Source organism: Syngnathus acus, chromosome 5 (assembly GCF_901709675.1).
Source record: "Syngnathus acus chromosome 5, fSynAcu1.2, whole genome shotgun sequence".
Taxonomy (NCBI): domain Eukaryota; kingdom Metazoa; phylum Chordata; class Actinopteri; order Syngnathiformes; family Syngnathidae; genus Syngnathus; species Syngnathus acus.
This window is the reverse complement of record NC_051091.1, coordinates 9,233,333-9,252,796: the sequence shown is the minus strand read 5'-3', so window position 1 is coordinate 9,252,796 and position 19,464 is coordinate 9,233,333. Positions and strand designations below refer to the sequence as shown.

Below are 19,464 nucleotides of genomic sequence, written 5' to 3'. Positions count from 1 at the left end.
TTCTCACCAATTGCAAAAAAATGTTAAAGCTCAATTTTGATCTAAAAATGTAAGAAAATATGGTGGGAAAAGATCAGCTCTAACCTGTTCTGCAAAAATAAAAAATAAAATTAAAGGCATACATAGTGATACAGCTCATGTACAGAGTATTGTTGACCTGTTGTGCAATTCCCGGTAGCAGCATGTCCGATAAAGAGTTTACCAAAAATGGAATTGTGTTAACATTACAGCCTGACCAAAGTGCCTGTTCATTCAAAGAAAATCGATGATTCAGCTTACTCGTGTATTATTTGTTGTAGATTGTTATGACTCAGTCCTTTAAGCCCTTGAGTTATGTTTGATGCATTGAATTTGAAATTCCTCAAACTTGTTCAGTTTGTTGTGAGCTCAAAATAGCCATAAAAGCAAAAGTTCCAATTGCATAAGTATGCTAAGCACTGTACTGTACATACACAGTATCATTTTTATTTTTGTTTCATTGTGTGTGGTTCAGTGTGTTTGTCACTAGTATGGGGACGCGACAGGCCAAAGCATTCATACATTGCAAGCATGAATAATGTCAAAAGTTGGGATTTACTCATGTTACAGAGAAAGCAAAATTAAATATTATGAAAAGAAATATGCATTTAAATATACAAGTTTGAAACCACATCAGGAAGTTTATCACCTTAAACTCACTCTAGCCTTCCACTAAACATTCGTCATGGACGCAGAGTCTGCAAAGTGCTTTCTAAATTAGCAATTATTCCGATACTGTATATCAGTTGGGCAATGTTGAAAAGTGAATGTTAATGGGAACTATTTCAAAGGATGGCCACAACATTTGTGAGAGCGCTTCCAATGGAGTCACACAGCTTCAAAAACAAAAAACAACAACGCATTGCACAAATGACATTGCAGTAATTCACATTCTTGGTGTGCTTTATGTCATCACCAGCAACCTCACAGTAACTCTTAAAAGTTTCTCAAAGGCAACGCTATGTAACGCAAGCAGCTAGAAGAAATTCAGAACTTTTAAGGTTCGGTTGACATTTTGAGCCCAATGTGTCAAAGTGAAATTTCTTCCCGAAAACCATTTCCCCGCCATTTTGTGTATGTTCACTAGTAAATACTTAAGTCAGCAAGTGGGGCGAAAATACAGAAAAGTTTTATGCACATTCTACAGGTATAACCCTCAGTGATTATTTTCATTGTTATTATTATTTTAACAATCTGTCGTATTTTATTTCCTGCAATGCGATGAGATGATAGCATTTGTGTAATCATTTTTTTTCCTCCTGTCCATTTTTGATGATTTGAATCAAGAACATTAACTCATGGCTGCTTCGGACCTAAATGCTCATCTTCGGAAATTACAATACAAGGCACACTCGCCGGTGTTTTTCAAGTGAAGGTAAAGTCCCTTCCAGTGTCTCATCAAAATTCCAAGAGCTTGTGCTAGAAGCGTTTCATTGATGGGGGGAGAAACACTTGACCTTGGACTGAGAAAGCAGGTCGGTACTCGTCTAGTCCAGAAATCTTCACAGTGGCGGCTAAAGGCTTGCACTGAGGCACACATACGGGAGCTGAAGCAACAACCTATGCATCATTCGTTGTGAACTGTACAAACACACAACCTATGTACAGAGTTCTTATATTACACACACTTGTCCGTCAGCTGTCATGAGCAACGCAAACTATTCATACTACCAAATGTACCATTGCTCTGCACTCAATGATAATATGGACGCCACGTACGCAAATGAGAGACCGGAGGATGCGCCAATGGTGACGTGCTGGTTAAATACACTATATACAGTACAATGACATTGCTTTTTGGTACAAGACTTGGAAGACACATTGCTACTCTGATTAAAGAGTTCTTGCTTTGGGGTCCGGCGGTTGATATGACGCACTTGGGATGGAAGCATCCTGGCTTGCGGGAGGAAAGGCAAAAATTCCGGAAGGAAGGGCGAGGGGCACCCCAGGTGATTGGCTGAAAGCGCGAGGAGAGGAAGAGGCCCAGAATGGGACAGGCGAGACAAACTGGCAAACGGCGCCAGGTCCGGCGGAGGACACGTTGATCACCGCCATGCCGGGGCTGTCGGGCCAGGATGGGGGGAGGTGGTCGCTTTCTACGCCGGGGGTCATCCATGATGTCACCTAGTGGGTTGGATGATGGATTAGATCAGATCACATAGGAATCATCATCTATGACAAAAATGTACGACCTGCGCTTGAATATGTGGAATTATTTTTGTCAATCTAGCGTCAATGTGTGCCATCTAGTGGTAAATAGTGATATAACAACTTCAAGATATCCTCACACTTGAACACATACGAGCGATACATTGCCAACTCACCTCTGAAGTACTTGCAACTTGAGTTGGGGCAACCATCTGATCCGAAATCTGCTGCCCCCCGATACGCAGGGAGTTGGTACGCGGCCTGTGAGTGACAATAAGAACCTCCTGCGTCCAGTCGTCCATCAGTCGTTGCAGATCTTCAGGCAGGTTGATTTCAGTGGCATTGATGGATGAAGCGGCGTAGCTGGCTGTCTTGTTGTTGCTGTTATTGGCTTGAGCTTGTGCCAGTCCCATCACTGGCTGATGAGGAGGGGGTGTAGCACCAGTAGGCGGCTGCTGTGATGGATTAACAACCCCCAACCCAGCACCGGGCCCTGGCACGAGTCAAAAAACACACACAGATGGGAAAATACCCTTATAATGAGGACTACATTGAGTAGTTGTGAAACTCTTCTTTTGTTTGTGTCCGCATGATTGTATTACACTGCTCCTCACCCCGTGGCCGTTTAAGTAAATGTTGGGAAACGTGATTGCAAAGTCATTAACATAAATAAATGAAATACCATACGTACTGTTGCCTCGCTCTTTGCCAAGACACAATCGCTTCAGTGTTGACCCTAAGAGACAAAACAGAGTTCATAAAACTTGTCTCAGACTCACGTTAGAGGACAACAGTGCACAGTACGGGACAAGATGCAATAACAAAGCTGCTGAGACACAAAGCAAAAAACTGAAGTTGATAAAGAAGCAAAATGATCCAGCATTCGCATGTCAAACTGCGTTGCATCATACCGAGAATTGTTTTGTAATTTGTTGCATGCCTTAAATAGCTAAACAAAGCAACGGAAACATTAAAAGCAGCAGCAGAACCTTTGATGCAGTGGACCTTATGAAATGAGCATGTTTACTATGTCATCAAGGTTGTGGTCAGTGAGGGTTTCAACCAAGATGAATTTTGGTAGAGAATTCAGGCCAGCAAATATTGTGTTTATCCAAACCTAGGATATACTATATGTCATAGTTGTCTTTTCTCTTTTCATTTCATTTTAATGAAAATATATTGAGCTAGCCCAATTATCAATCATATTGATGTCAAATTACAAATGTGTCAACAGTTTGAATAAACCAGACAAAATGGAGAAATCGAAGCAAAATGTGGGCGGAAAAAAACAAGCTGTGTTTCAGAAGAAAAAGTAAAGTCAGTGTTGTGAGTAAGAGAAGAGAAAAGCACGCAAAATAAGGGAAGCAGAGCAGCAAGAGAAGAGATACAAACAGATAGATAAAGGCACAGGCCCACTGAGAAATCGAGCTCGGGGCTTGCTACTGGATTTATAAGTCACTCTCTCGGTTGGTTGAGGGTAATTAGCCCAGCCTGGATAGACACCAGAGTAAGAAGAACACATTTGAAAAAAAAAAACGCCACAATATGTTGCTCAATGGTACAATACAGTATTGTGCTGGTTTGGAGGCTCTCACCCAGTCCTGGTGGTGCTTGTGTGCTGGTGCCATCTCCGGCATATAGTCCGGCATAAATGTTATCAGAGGACAAGGAGCCCTTGAGGGAGCAGGGCTGCTGAGTTTGCACGGGTTCCGAAGTGGAGCTCGGAATGTGGCCGGGGCGGGACGGATCCCGGCCCTGAGTGGCGACGGACGCCTTGCCTGGAGAGCCGTTTAAACTCACGTTGGTCTCACCGCTTCCTGGGACAGCTAAGAAATAACACATACATTAAGGAGGACCTTAATATCGGGTCAAATCGACCCCCCCCAAAAAATAATGGGTCAGGTTGACCCAGCAACACTATTGCAAAATTTTATTGTATTTTATCTTGGTTTTGTTGACATATGGCTTTTATTGGAAAACTTTGCAAACATTACAGTTCCGCCTTGGTTTTGGTTTCACATCCAAAAGGAGATTTTCTTTTTTATGTCACGTTAAGAGGAGGAATAATTTATATTTTCTGTTCAGAAATCACATAGAAATGCCAAATGGATATTTTGATACTCACTAGGTCTGCTGGAGTCACCAGATTTACTTGCGACATGTCGGAATTGTTGAACAAGAGGGCTGAGGAGCTTGCCAGGTTTCAGCCTGTGCTTGCCGGACCTTTTTCTGCGACCTGTAGGGGGCGCAACGTGGGAGTACGTCAGGCCGGAGGGAGGGACTTTGCCAAGTCGGAGATAGAGCAACTCTATTTCTCCTCTCTGATGGGCTTGCAGCTCCGAGATTTCCTTCAAATGTCTAAAGAAATTGGAGCAAGAAAATAAACATTATACATAATATTTACAGCATTTTTTTTTTTACAAGGCTTTTTTTAGAACCTATCCCATATGATTTGTACATCTGGGAATATGTTTAGTTGTCATCATTCACAAAAAAAAAAAAGGTATTGTATTGCTCACTTCTCCCGGAGTGTCTGTAGTTCTCTCTTCATGTCCGACGAGTCCTCCATCTCCGAGTCGTTATCGCTGCTGGCGTATGCCGACCCGTGCACGCCGCCGTGCCTGCTCGGAGAATCCGAGCTCTGCACGCTGCTACTGCGCCCCGAACGTCTGAGGAAGGCCACCGCCCTCTTCATCAGGTCGCTTCCTCTGCGCTCGGAGCGAACGTGTTGACTCGGGGTGGCAGGGGCCGCTTTGGCGGGACTGCTCTCGGCCCCCGAGTCCGAAGAGAGGAAGCGAGCGTGGACTGTGATGTCGACAGGTACGGAGGCTGAGGTGATGGTGTGAGACAAGGAGCTCTGGGTAGCCACAGAGGAATGCGTGTCCAAATAGAAGTCAGGCGGTGCTGAGTAGCGACTGCAACGTGTCCTCTGCGTGACGTCGTCCTCGGCGCTAACCACGGAGAAGCGGCCGATGGTGGTGGAGGGGGTCATGGCCTCTGTAGGAACATTGTAACCTGCAGGATGTGCTGGCGAGGCAAAGCTGCTCCAGCTCCTCTGCTTCACGTCACGCTTGTTGGCCACTTCAGGAGGAACTGACATGATCTGGCAAAAGAAAGGCTCATGAGCGTACGTTGCTGCACTCCATACACACTTTTTGTTTTTTTCTTCAAACACACCTTAAAGCGGCCTCTTGTCCCAGAGCAGGAGACAGAGTGAGAAACATGCCTTTTGGATTGGATTGCTGCAGACAAGTTAAATTTAGCACAAAAAAATTAATTTAAAAAAAATTAGGAATACATGGACAGTGAAGCACAATGTTTGGAAATGAAGTACATACCACACACGGCTGAGTCACTCAAAGTGCTCAAGCTATCCATTCGCTCAGGAATTTGAGGCTAAAGAAGATGGTGGACAAAACAGATAATAGTCATTAGAGTTTGTTGAGTTGTATCACAAGAAAATCCAAAATGATAAAAGATATGCTTATATAACTTTTATTGTGTGAATACAAGAAATTAGGAAATAAAATTGCCAGATGCAAATTTTCCTTCTTGCCAATTTGTGTTTACATATGATAACAATTTTGGTCTATGGGGCAGTTAGGATTGAGCCCTATAAACTCTGCCTGACAACAAGTGACTGAGAAAATTAAGCAATTCCTTTAATGTGAATTCAGTTTTTTTTTTTTTTTTAAATTATAATGATAAATAATAATAATAATAAATAATCTATTATGAGTAAGCGCATCAGTCAGCAAATGTTTGCTGCCCCAAACATAAATATAACGGAAATGCAGGATTTATATTTGATCTAGAATTACAATTTTAAATGTTTATCAAACCTACCAGTTGTTCTCCTGCTCTGTAGCGACTCTCCTCCATTGGACCTGGTGTACTGTTTCCTGACCCGCCAGTTGCACTGTCTGGACCAGGAGGAGATTGGATGTACTCTGTCCCGGAACCCGGCGTCTCCGCCATGCCTCCCGACGGATACATGGGAGCGTATTCTTGGTAAAGCAAGTTCCGAAGTTTCTCATCTAGAGTTTTTATGGTGCTGTCCACAAAGCCTCCCCGACCTAGTCGTCCTTCGCCATCCGACTCGGCTGGTCCTCCGCCGTGCTGCGATGGTGCCGGGCTCTGGGGTAGCGAGGACACTTTGGCCCCGCCCACACTGGAGAAAGGCTGGTGGAGCACCACAGGCTGCTGCGGGCGCTCACTGCGTGTGGCAGCGGCGGCATACGAGAGAGACAGTGACTCTTTGGCTGAACCGGGCTCCTGGGGTGGAAGAGGAGTGAGAGGGGACCCACTCGGTGAGATGCTCACATCCAGAGAAAGCGGCATGACCAGAGGGCAACACGGAATTTCGTCCACCGCAGAAACAGGACAGATGATCTCCGCCATTGGTAAAGAGGAATGAATTGGGGAGGAGGCGGCGACAGGGGATCCTTGCGGGTCATCCATTTGAAAAGAGGTTTGCGGAGATGATGGTGGCAAAGTTTGAGCTCTGGCAGGTTGCGCTTGATGGACACTGCTTAGTTGCTCCATTGACGGTACCGTTTGGAGAGCCGGCGGGGCGGACACTGGAGGAGACAGACTGGCCAAGAGGAGAGGGTCAGTGTTGGACATAATTGGGGGACTACAGAATCCATACACATCATGGATGAAGCCTCCGCTCCCACCAGACATTGTAGACGATGAGCCCTCTTCAGCTACAAAAAAAACACACACACAGGAGTCATAAAAATATCACCTTTTTTTCCAGTACTGCCGCAAATTGCAATGCCATCTGATTTTGCGCAGCACAGTGGCGAAGTTAGGATTTCTTTACTTGGGGGCGGCCAAATATAATTTTAGAAAAACATTTTTTTACAACCCCTTCCAAAATCTTTTGCAAATTCTGATGAATATTCATTACCTCGCCTGCCAGGCAGTTGTGTGTTGGCTGAACTGCTAGGAGACTGTGAGGTTGTCCCTTCAGACGTGGGCTCCTGGCTGGAAAAGGGCGTCTCCTCCACAGGACAGATTATGAACCATCGCTTTCCTGTGTGAAGAACTGCAATTCCCGTGTATTTAGAAAATGAGAATTATGAAGATGCTGTGGGTGTTAAAGCGCTTTACCATTTTGCTGGTAGACAGGCTGGGATGCTCCAGATTGTTGACTCTGTAGTAAGAAAAGATACTTGTGATAGATGCAAATCAGTATTTTGGGCAAAAATAAATCTGCATTACTCTTACCTCCCCTACTTGTCCATCCGAGGTCTGGCCTTGTTGCGGGCTACAACTCAAAGTAGACACCCTCTCCCCCTCCGTGTCGTCATTCAGCATGTCTTCAGCTTTATCCACAATGTCCTTTAACTGGTCGATGAAGATCTCTTTTTCTAAAGGAAGGATAAATCCATTCTCCACCTAAAGGTAAACAACGCCACATGTTTTTCAACTATGAGTAAAGACATGAAGATCAGGGTCGAACCAACCATGTAAGTGGCGATTTCCTCGGGAGCATCGCCGTCCAGATCGAATTTAAACGTCACCATTTTGTGATTGTGAGTCTCCAGCTGACATTCAACCCTTTTGTCACCTGTGTTGCAAACCTGGCAGGGAGGAGGCCACACGTTGCAATCGCTTTAAGGAAAATGCAACTGAAAAAAAAGATATGAATCCTCTTTCTTACATTGAGCATGCTCAGTTTGGGTTTGCTCGTCTTTTCTTGCCGAGAACGCGTCCGGGTGGACTTGCGGTGATGTTTCCTGTGTTTCCCTTCCCCCTTCCCTCCACTGGCCAAGCTGTCATACCCATCACTCGCTTCTTTACCGGATGCAACATCAGAGTAGGGGCTGAGAGAAAATGGAAAAAAAAATAAAAATACTCACGTTGTGGCACGCAAATATATAACATCCATTTTAGTTAATGTACAGAATCAAAAGATTGCTACAAAAATGCACACATACCTGTCATAGGCATGGTTGGGCAATGATCCTGTTTTTTCCTGAAACACATCCTGAAAATGTATGGACATTTGTTGATGTGCAGGGATGCAGCACTCAAAATCAAACATATCTCGTGTCTGCCATACCTCTGTGCAGGGATCTTGCGCTAAAATGCAAGCAGCCGCCACTTCTTTTTTCTGGCTTATACATTCAGATGTCATTGAGACTGCGGTCTGGATTCCAGCAGACTGCGGAACTGAAGCTGCCACAGACGTAGGAGCAGGAGGACCAGTCTGAGCTGGTTGCGGGACGGAGCTTGGAATTGAGACCAATCCCGGTACATAGGTTTGTCCTGAGGCCGAAGAATCGTCCAAAACGTTTGGTGAACCTGATGTTTGAATTGCAGGTTCAGCTGTAGCTTGAAATGAGACAGAAGCGACAGACTGAGCCGGTATTTGTCCTGCCGCTTGGCTCTTTAGCTGGATTAAAGTTGCGCTTTGTGCTGGGGTTTGGGTTTCCACATCCGCTGCAGCTGAGGGTGGCGCTGAGGTGTGAAATGCAGAGGCTACATTTAAGTCTCCAGCACTTTCTATATCCGTTCCACTTCCCCAGAGAGGAATCTGAATAGTAGGTAGAACAGGTTGAATCGGGGCCGAAAGTTGATCTTCTAAATTTCCCTGTGGATTGTTTGTCTGCGCCTAGGAAACCCAAAACAAAATGGAGGAATTGATTAATAGATACGCCGTTCATAGTTTTGAAATGGCCCAATGCATGAGCAGTGCAAGCATTGCACCTCATTTCCAATCATCACAGTTAGAACTACAAGGCAAATATTCACCTGTTCAGCCAGTACTTGCTCAGGGTGGGGGACGGGGTATGGGGTGAGTTGTACCTGGGAGAGCGCTAAGGAAGGGGTGTAATGGAAGCTGGAAGTGCTCATGGAAGGGAGTGCCACCTGCTGAGGTGTGGACTGATGGGTGCTAAAAGCAAAATGAGGATTCAAGGGAATGATGGTGGGGTGCGGTGAAGGTGAGTAGTAAGAGCTAGCTAGGGGAGCCGAGAAGATAGGAGGGGGATTGAGGCCCCCTGCTTGAACACAATATGGTGAGGGAAACTAGGAAAGAAAAAGGGAAAATGATATACAATGATGATATACAAAGTCGCCTATTCAATGCAAATTGTATTCACGCAGGCGTCCTGGGTCAAAGAGATTTAGAACCTCATGCTACGTACCGAGGTCCGATTACACACCTGTGTGCTGATGCGAAGGGGTAGTAGAGGAGGGGGCGCACTGGTCTGTGGAAAACTGGTCGATAAGTCAGGAGGACTCAAGTGAGCTGTCGTCTGCTCAGCAGATAATTGCTAAGGAAGAAAATTTAATTGTATTTATCCAGGAATACAAAATAATAGCACAATTCAACTGGCATCATGTTGTTGATTTTTATGTATGTGTACATACATACGTCTTATTTGTTGACAAGAAAAGAAATAAAATCAACATGACCAAAATACAAAAATATAAAGTGTCAAAAAAAAAAATCTGAATGTTTAACTCACAAGTCTCATCTCAACAAAGGATGAGTTTGGCTTTTGATAGAAAGTTGTGTGGCTTCTTGTTATGTTTTCTGTTGTGTTAACATCCCACATAATATTCCTGTACCTGTTCCTGGCCAGCTTGAGCAGTAAGATGCGTCTGTACGATGGGCGTTGCAGCCGGGAAGCTCTGTGCTGTCTGTCTACCGGGATGCGTAGGAGGGGATGGAGCAGAAAGTGTCTGTCAGAAACAAATATGACAGCCCACGTTAACCAATAACTCGAGTTCAAGGTCAAAATGCTCTGTGTACTGAAGCAGGCGAAAGCTCGTCTATCTTTTTGGGCAGGGATCCAACAGGGGAAGCTGGACGGGAAAAGTGAATTGCAGTGGCATGACTCACTACGGCTGCATATTATTTTTGGTGCGCCATTGCACAGTGCTCGATCTAAAATGAAGGCATCATTTATTTATTTTTTGATAAGCAGGAGCAAAGGCTATTTGTTGTACATTTCTATGGAGATCCTTACAGCTTGCGGGATCATAAAAAATGCAGCAGGCTGCCGCAGTGGCGGTGTTTGCCTTACAGCTTGCTTCTCTAACCTACCAGTGTTTCTGCTCTGCCTTTGTTGTCACATGTTGGTAAGAGGAGCCTGTTATCCAGACCGGGGTTAGTTGACGACAGTGGAACTTTAAGGCTCTGAGTCTTGTCAACATGATCAATTAAAGGAGATGCATGACGGTTAGCGCCACTCTGTGACAGTGTAGGCGAACTTGTTCTGCGCCCGACGATGTGATGGAGACAGTGGTTAAGAAGACCGAGATCTCCACCCTCAAAGAGATTTGAAGGTGGCCAATTGAGTGAAGGTAGACTGAGCGGACAGGATGTGGGTGAGGCAGGTTTTGAGATTGAGGTAATCTGAGAAGATGTGGGCAAGGAGTGAACGTGGGCGTGTCCCACAGAACCTCGTCTCTTGGACCGGTGGAGTGACAGGCAAGTCCCACAGTGGCGGTGAGGCTGCGGCCTGCATGGAACGCTGAGTCGTTGGTTCGAGGAGCCGGGCGGCTTCAGGGGCAGGAGAGGTGAAGTGTAAAAACTCGCTGAGTCATGATGAGAAAATCGATGAGGGGACAGGAGGACAGATGATAAAGACGAAGTTTGGGAACAGTTCGAAAACAAGCTGCCTCTGCGACATGAGCAGATAAAACAGGCTCTTGACTGAGTCCTACATTGCAACATCTCAACCTGAGATGCACTTTCACATCTGGGGCAAACAGCGCCCCTGGTGGTGATGTCATGCTTTACAAAGGGATCACTGTGGTGACGCTGATCAGATATCATTCCAAGAAAGGACATAAAAATGTGTTATTATAACTCGCAAGGACAATTGACGATAAGGAGAAAAAAATAGGAGGCGGATTTGTGTTTACTTACTGTTTGAGCGTCATCTGGCCCTAAGTGCAATTGTGCAGCAGGTTGTTGGTAGGTCCCAGCATGTAGCTGACCTGTGGTTTGCTGGTAGGCTCCCTGATGTAGCTGTGTGGATTCTTGTAGGTATTGGTCCTGCGAGGCCTGTGCTGTGGTTTGCTGGTAGGGGCCCTGCTGCACTGGAGCTTCCAGCTGCGCAGGAGGACTGTAGACCGACTGAACCGTGCAGATTGTCTCAGGCGGTGACTGGTAGCAGCCATTTTGCTGTTTGCTGAGATTGTCCAATTGGATGGTGGCGCTCACACCGCTGTCAACTGTAAGAGAGTGAACTTCAAAATCAATAAGTGGATACTTGAGTAGTATTTCATTTTAAAATCACCACAGAGTGTCTTGACGGGTTTTCATTTCATTTGCACATTCTCACGTGTAGTCGACGTGGTGACGGGGACTGTACAAATCAAGGTCTCCTGGTCGTCATACTCGGTCGGCGCCAATGTGGTCCCCTGTTGTCCGGGTACCTGTAGGAGGTTCTGCTGCGTCTTCTTCACGGACGCCTCGCCGTTCCCCGCTGGGAAGGTGCGCTCCCGTCTCCATTTGATCAGAGCCACTCGGTCCCGAATTGACTTCCCAACAACCTTCACATCGCAGTCCAGAAAAAAGCCAGACTCTACCTATGAGACACATGAGGAGACACTAAGTACATATATTAAATGCTTTATTATTATTATTATTATTATTATTATTATCATTATTATTATTATTATTATTATTTTAATGTGTTGAACTGGTTGTTGCCTAATTGTGAAGTAATTGAGGTATAATGAGGTGTTCTACTTCGGTGCAACCAGCGGAGGCGCTGTTGATTCATTTTGAGAACATTCATTGAGAAAGAACAACCTGAAGGAAATGACTTGGCAAAGGATTTTATGTTGCAAATCAACCTAGATTTTCTTAATATGAATGTAGCCCTAAGATAAGGTGCAAAAGAGCACAATTGCAATGATGTTTACCATTTCTTGCGCAACAACTTCTGGGTCCTCGTTCACCAAGTTAAACGTGAACTCAATCGCACCAGTGTCCTTGTATTTCCCTTTTAGTTTTTTCGGATCCTCAACCCACAGCTTCAATGCGATTGAGGATTTTTTCCCGTCATCCTCTTCATTAAGCTCCACCCTCACCCCTGTATCCTCTGCAAAGAAGGCGTGATTCAAAAGGTCCTTGATGGAGTACCTGCGGGAAATGAACAGCACAACAGCGACTTAGGTCAGTGAATGACGCACAACACACAAACGTGAACCGTATCACAGCCAAATACTGGCATTAACGTCATAACACAGGAGCAACAACATGACAACAGACTTAAGGTTAAAGGTCAGCCTCTACCTACATATGTGACAGTTGTCACATACTTACCTTTCCTCCCATCTATGACAGATGCACTCTCCAATTATTTCCTTAATTTCTGGGTCGCTTACTTTGCTGTAGCTGGCAGGTTTTACGCCCTGGGTGGAGAGAAAAAAGTAAGTTACACTGCAGTATTAATAAACAGATGTAGGAAACACTTTGCAACTCCAAAAAAAGTACTTTAATCATTAATCAAGATTTTTTCATGGAGGCATACATTTTGAAATTTTCCATTTTGGAAGTAAAATAATCTTGCACTGGTTAATAAAATATTGGAAAATATATTAAAGATGCTGAATGTACTGCCCACACTGGTGTACACACCTTAGTCTGAAGGTGGCAGCAGTGTGACACTGATAGTGTTGTTTGATAGTGTCAAGAAGAAGTAGACAGCCAGTAAAGTCAATTAAAGTTTCATAATTTCTAACTTTTAGTATGGTTGTATGTTAAACATGTTTATGTTGCTGACATTTTTATACTAAAGGACCAGATGCTTGATGAGCGTTTTAAATTAGCAATGCTAATTTCCATTACCCCCCCTACGGTGATTGAGTCAAATTCAGACTTCATAAAAATATTTTTAAAAAAGCTCAAGGAAACTCACGCTAGTGACTTTGCGGTAGATTTGTGCTGCGTTTTGACATTCCGAGTAAGGATATTCAGACGTGGCCATCTCCAACATGCACATGCCGAAGGCGTAGACATCCACAGCCTCATCATAGTGCTCCTCGTACATCTCTGGGGCCATGAACTCTGGTGTGCCTGGACCGTTCAAACAAAGTGAAATGTGAATAGAGTCTCACGTACAAAAACAATACTGCTATGAATTCAATTAAGCGCTTAAAGAAACCAGTCGCTAAGGCCCGACTGATTAATCTGCCAGCCAATTAGAGCAGCTATTATTGGGCCTTTTCTGAAACTAATAATAATCGTCCAGAGCGTTGCCAAATAATTGGCTATATAATCTTAAAGGACATAGTAATGGAGCAAAAAAAAATTAGTAAAAACTAAAGGGCATCATGCATAAATCATTCAGTTGCTTACTGTATGTACCTTATACATTTTAAATATGACGCTAATGGATCAGTGCATGTGTCGAGTGAGCAGCTAACCGATAACACTTTTAGCGAAGGAAGCCCTCTTCAGAGTTGCCAAGCCCAGATCGCCGATCTTGACGGAGCCCGTGGGGCCTGTGATGAAGATGTTGTCACACTTGAGGTCTCTGTGAATGATCGGGGGCGTCCTGGTGTGCAGGAAATGGAGGCCCTTCAGGATCTGTCTGCACCAACTCCGAAGAACTTTGGGCTTCATCACCTTGAAGCGCTTCAAATACCTGAAGGAGAAATTTAACAGAATCGTGGCGAAACGCTGGAGATGATTTTTTGAATGTGAAGCATTTGCACTCACGTTTTGAGTGTCCCTGAGGTCATGAGCTCTGTGACCAGAACTATGCACTTCTTTCCTTTCAATGGCGACTCCCAGAAATCATAAAATCTCACGATGTTGGGGTGTTGAAGAGCTTTCAACATCTCAGCTTCCTCCTTGAACCTTTGCCTCTCCACCTTGGACAGTTTCCGCTCCTTTGGAACATTCAAAAAGACAATTATTTTGGTTGTAGATATTAATTCATTTTTCTAGCAGTGTTTGCGGTGTGATATCGGAAGACATTTGTAATAATAAACAAGTCAAAAATGACCTTTCAAATCGTTCTTACTACCTGCTTGAGTAACTTCAGGGGGAAATTGTGAATAGCCAGCGGCTCATGTTGAGAGTGAACACGACTGAGGCATGAAGAAAAACATGCGGGTTCTTTTCAGCCCATTTGTTTTTTTGTGTGTTGAATAAAAACAACAGTGTCCATATCCGACCCATATTTTCAAACAGTACGACATAACATTACATGTTGAGAACAAGTCACACATGCAAATCATGGAATGATGCAAATTTTTGTTCCTGGATTTGAAATGAAAGATGATTCAAGTATATATGCTTTTCCTGAATTGATGTGAAAAAAGAAAAAATAGGAAACAAGCTGAAAATTAATTTCCTTGTGGCTTAAGTCACACGCATGACGTCTTTGCTTTCTTAACTGCACTGTTCAGGTAAATGATGAGGCTGCTTTCTAGCAAACACACACACATTGTTACACTGCACTTTGTGTGCATCGATTATAGACCGATGCTGAGGGATCGGATTTCAGTGGGCCATGGTGACCTGAGCAGTCAGTCTGCAGCCTCATGCATCTCGGATTACATTTGCTCCGAACCGCACAATTTGAGCTTTGCTTCAGGAGAATTAAACGGCATTTTATTTAAATTTCGGGATGATATATCTCCTCCAAACAGGAAATTTATTTGAATTATTCAAAGTCCAAATCTAAGTGCTTAGAAATTATGGTAAAATATTCATTTTTGCATCATAATTCATCACTGCAGGGTTTTCTCATTGCGCATATGGCGTGTGCAGGTGCAGTAACAGGCACATTGCTCGAAGATAGCAAGTTTTGAATTAAATAAATAATCCTGATGTCTAAATGTTTTTCGCCACCATACAAAACAGTAATTTTTTGTCGAGATAATGGCATTAACAATTAAATAAAAACTTGTACATAGTTTAGTTTGTCATGTACAGTTCTGGTAATGCTACTGAGGTACATGTATGTAAGTGACATGTGAGGTCACGTAAATACAGAGTGTCCCAAAAGTCATTACTTAGTTCCTTTCTTCGATTTTCTTTTAGGTATTATTCGGAGCGACATGAAGCCAACAAAAGCTTAATTCAGCACATTTTTCAAAGAGTCTTAGAGGTTATGAAAGGTTTCGAGTAAAGGTTGTTCGATACCACTTTTTTTTCCAGACCCAGTAGTCATTTTGAGTACTCACCAATATGGAGTACCGATATTTCTAGTATTTTGGAGGAATACAATTTCAACGAAGACCTTTGTTTTCAAAGAAGGTGAAGTCAAACTGCCATAGTATAGCGCCAACTACTGCCAAGGAGGACTTCCTCGATGTCAGACTGTCTGCCTTAAGTATTGGTGGCTGATATCGGCAGCATCCATGTCAATACTTACGCCTACTTTGAACGAAATAGGAATGGTAGGTTTTGGGACAAAATGTACAGTACTTGCCACTTCAGCTTTTTATCTTTTACAAATGAACTTCAGAACTGTGAGGCAAATTTTCTGCTAACCTCAAGGTCAACCATGTTGCCGCTGATCATTAAGTGTTGCTAAAATAAGACTTTTGCCTCATCACTGACTTCTCAGGGAATTTCTTCGAGCTGTGTCAATATAAGAAGAAAAAAAAGATGCAACACTGATTTGCATGTTTTTCTCTTATTATTTTTGAACAGGAGTGAACATACTAGCATACATTGTTATCTCCTGGAGCCAACCTTTCCTTCTCCCCTCTCTTGCTGCAGAGAGCTGCATCAGCAGGATTTACTCCCCAGGCGCAACTGTCTTGCAACACTTTTGAGGGGGGGCTCCATGAACTGATGTTTAGCATTCAGCGCAGCCTCATCATCAATCAATTGACGATCTGTGGAATAGCGCTCTCAAAAAAGGTGTTGCTATTTCACTAAATGGCTGCTTCATTGGTTTTATTTGTCTTCCTCAGCATTTGTTTTTGGGCATTTGGCAGCCAGGCCCCCTTGAAATACTTGCGAGCCTCTCCACACCGCTACGAGTTGGCCACCTTTTTCTGCTGTGTCATGCTGTGACTTATACAACAGCTTCATAAGAGAGGTGCGTAGGCAAGGAAGATCTAAAGGGCAGGCCCTGCATGGTCTCAAGGCACAGAAGGGTTGAATCATCCCTAGATCTCTCCTAAGAAGCTGCTCAGACAATAGAAATACAATCACACACGCACGGCCATGCCTGATGCATAAGAGAACGTCGTCCCCTGTGGCACATCCCACAAATGTGCCCCACCCGCCCTCTATTGTAGTGCAGTTAGTATTTTTTCTTTCGGCAGATGGAAGGAAATTAAGATTTAAGCCTTCTTTGGGAGAATCTTTAAATCCGTCAAAAAAAAAAAAAAAGTAGATTTGAATGCATTGCGCCACTATTAGAAAGGGCCATTTTGCAACAAAAAAAATAGATTGTGTTAAGAATAAACCAATAATAATTCAAACTTAAGTTAAATGGGTGTCAGCACATTCCTGCCACCATTTAAAGTGACAATGATGCCCTGAATAATGTTCAGATGTTGTAGAATATTTTCTTGATATTTTTGCTTACTTTCTAACAGAAGTCTGAAGGTTTTGTTCTTAGACTTATCACTATTCTGAACTGCTGACATTTTCTTCCGCATTTCCTAAGGCCCCAGTTTCACCTGAAGAAAAACGGCCCCCAAAGCACAACGTTGGTTTAAATGGCCCTTAACCAAATTATATTTATTATACGTCACAATAACAGTGGAAAACAATTTGAAATTACTTATCTTCGTCTCTTTTTTTTTTAATATACATAACCTGATATTTCAACAGTGGTGTGTATACCTTTTATATCCACTACATTATTATCATATTGTGTTATCAACATGTTTAACCCTTTTCATTATCATTATACTATTAGTTAATATTACTTAATTATAAACATTGCATGTGAATCCTCTCCAAGAGTAGATCATTTTCCTCCAAGAACCCGAGTGGATCAATAAAATTGAAATTGCCAGTCAGTGTGAGCCTAAGTCACTATGTTATAACCATTAAGAAGAGAAATTATTGTGAATTACAAGATCATAAAAATGAGAGAAAATGCTGACTCAGTCTTGATTTTACGGCCCACTGCACCTGCACCACAGTATGTTCCATCTAAAAACAGGTCACGTATTTAAACTTAATCAAAGTACATATTGAGTCAGATTGTTATTTTTAGGCTTGAAAATGCATTCCCCTAGAACGTTTTAAATTGTGAAAGGGCATCTGAGATCTAGGCTAATCTGCTCATCACATGGATGGCATTTAGACTGATCATTAGATTATATTCACACAGGATACAGATTAGTGATATGTGAAATTACAGTTCAGTTATCAAGCAGCTATCTTACTTTTGGACCAAAATATTGTATATCAGTAATAAAAATGCAATTCTAAATTCTTGGTGCGTGGCATTCAAGTTGAGCTGGTCATTCCAACTATAACTGGGATTCTGACAGATTTTTTGAGAATGTTTTGTTACGTTGCTTTACTTTTGGAAATAAAAGCTTTGGATTTTGTTAGGTATGACAAATGATGGCATTTGTGACGTCACCAGCTTCTTTCAACCCACCTGCAGTTCGCACCATGCAACCTCCACCCAAGTGTCCGTGTCGAGCCCCTTGTAGACCGTCTTGAAGGAGCCTCTCCCCAACTCAATGTCGAACTTGAGAAAGCGGCCCCCAGGTGAGGTGGACACGGCCTTCATCCCTGGCTCCTCTTCGTTCTCATCGCTTCCTGCTTTGCTAGTGACGTCACATGAAACGCCCTCTTCCTTGACCTCGCTTTGGCACGCTTCACGTTTCTCCTCGCTGGCACCGATGTCGTCCTTTCCTTCCAAATGACTCTCCGACCTCGACTTCTCCTGGTGGCCCAGACGCGTGGCGTGTAAAGTCCGGCTCCGAGACTGGCCGACGATAGAGCGCAGGTCGATGATGAGCGCCGGGGCGCTGGTGGCACACTCTGCCGTGTCCAACATCTGCTCCTCGTGATCCGACAGCCACAAACTCCGCCGAATGAACCTGTGACGGACCAGCCCGCGGTAGTCCGAGGAGGGATAGGCGCTGGGGTCGCTGGCCCCTCGCAGGGCTGTGTTGTGGACGTTGACATTGTCATCCGCGCCGTTCTCATAAATGGGCCTGAAAGCATTGGCGTTAATATCAGAGTCCAAATCGGGCGTCGAGGAAAACGTTGATCCAAGTGGCGGATCTTTGCTCGAATCCTCCGCCGCATGCATCGCCGCTGATGTGTTAGTCGCTCGACATTGTGTGCGGAGGATGCGGAGGGGAGCGGTCCTCTCCGGTGGTGGCTCGCCTACCTGCAGCCGCACTTGCATGCAGTGACGCAGTTCGGAAGCCCACAATGTACGGCCTCGGGATTGTTTAGGATCCAGAGCATCTCCGCCTCCCTAACCCCCCCACCCTCCAACAAAAATGTCCAGCTGGGATCGTGCGCGCTTTACTCCGTGTAAGTTTACCTCAGCGCGCACCTTGTTGCGACTGCGTAGCACGCATGAATCCACTTGATGCCATTGCACCTGCAATTAAAAATACATTTTTAAAAAAAACGCAGGAAAATGACCAGCCGGAATGTTTACGATGTGCTATTCATACTAATCCCTGCGTAGGCTATTTCATGGGACAGGTCACGTGCACAGATGCCAAACTCAGCGAGCGACACGCCCGCAAATAAATAGCCGGCATCCGGGTGCAAATAGCACGAGCTCAGTATTCCCTCCCCCGACCACACGCACTTTTCTCCCGCGAGTGACATCCCGGAGCGCAGTGCAGGATCTTGAATAGAACAGAAGCGCTTATCAGATTATGCTCACTGCGGCACACTTCTCACCCCCTCCCCGCACGGCACAGCCCAGGCTTCTATTTCTCCACGATGTAAGCGAGAATGTGGACAAGTTCACGGCACAAAAGCCCACGCCCCAACTACAGCTCGTCCAATCCAGGTTTTTAGGCGACTCCCTCTTGTATTGTCAACCCATGATGCTGGACCATGTTTGGGAAAGTAAGGCAACGCTACATTCACTAACTCCCCCTCTCTCTCTCTGTGGGTTGTGCCATTGAGTGGCACAACCCACGTGGAAAACGTGTGGAGTGAGTGATTTTTTTCTTCTACACTCAGCATCTGTCCTACACACAGAAAGTGGCGTGTCCGTCTGCAGTTTTATCAACACTTCTGAATGCACAAAGTTGCGCAAATTAGCTTTAATTATATTCAATTGATAATCAATTATATTCCTGTATGAAAATATAATGATCATTTTAATGATTTCGAACAAGAATTGCCAATAT

At 44.1% G+C, this 19,464-nt stretch overlaps 1 protein-coding gene across 4 annotated transcripts; it reads right to left on the bottom strand.

The window, feature by feature from the left end:
• Positions 1–428: 428 nt before the first annotated feature.
• wnk2 (WNK lysine deficient protein kinase 2) lies at positions 429–19,180 on the bottom strand. 4 transcript variants are annotated; one of them, XM_037253018.1, is made up of 28 exons: positions 17,733–19,180; positions 13,865–14,037; positions 13,570–13,790; positions 13,062–13,219; positions 12,467–12,555; positions 12,064–12,283; positions 11,478–11,724; positions 11,060–11,367; positions 9,754–9,867; positions 9,345–9,455; positions 8,932–9,207; positions 8,240–8,791; positions 8,115–8,164; positions 7,838–8,000; positions 7,641–7,757; positions 7,402–7,572; positions 7,285–7,327; positions 7,082–7,219; positions 6,013–6,875; positions 5,505–5,562; positions 5,344–5,408; positions 4,686–5,269; positions 4,292–4,524; positions 3,762–3,992; positions 3,559–3,657; positions 2,858–2,902; positions 2,343–2,659; positions 429–2,142 (listed from the first exon to the last, which is right to left on the bottom strand). In XM_037253018.1, the coding sequence occupies exons 1-28, from the start codon at positions 18,492–18,494 to the stop codon at positions 1,852–1,854; spliced, it is 6,699 nt and encodes a 2,232-aa protein (XP_037108913.1). In that variant the 5' UTR covers positions 18,495–19,180; the 3' UTR covers positions 429–1,851. The 4 variants fall into 4 exon arrangements, with proteins under 4 accessions (XP_037108913.1, XP_037108914.1, XP_037108915.1 ...); XM_037253019.1 differs by having other exon boundaries at positions 3,583–3,657; XM_037253020.1 differs by lacking the exon at positions 3,559–3,657.
• Between the last annotated feature and the right edge of the window lie 284 nt (positions 19,181–19,464).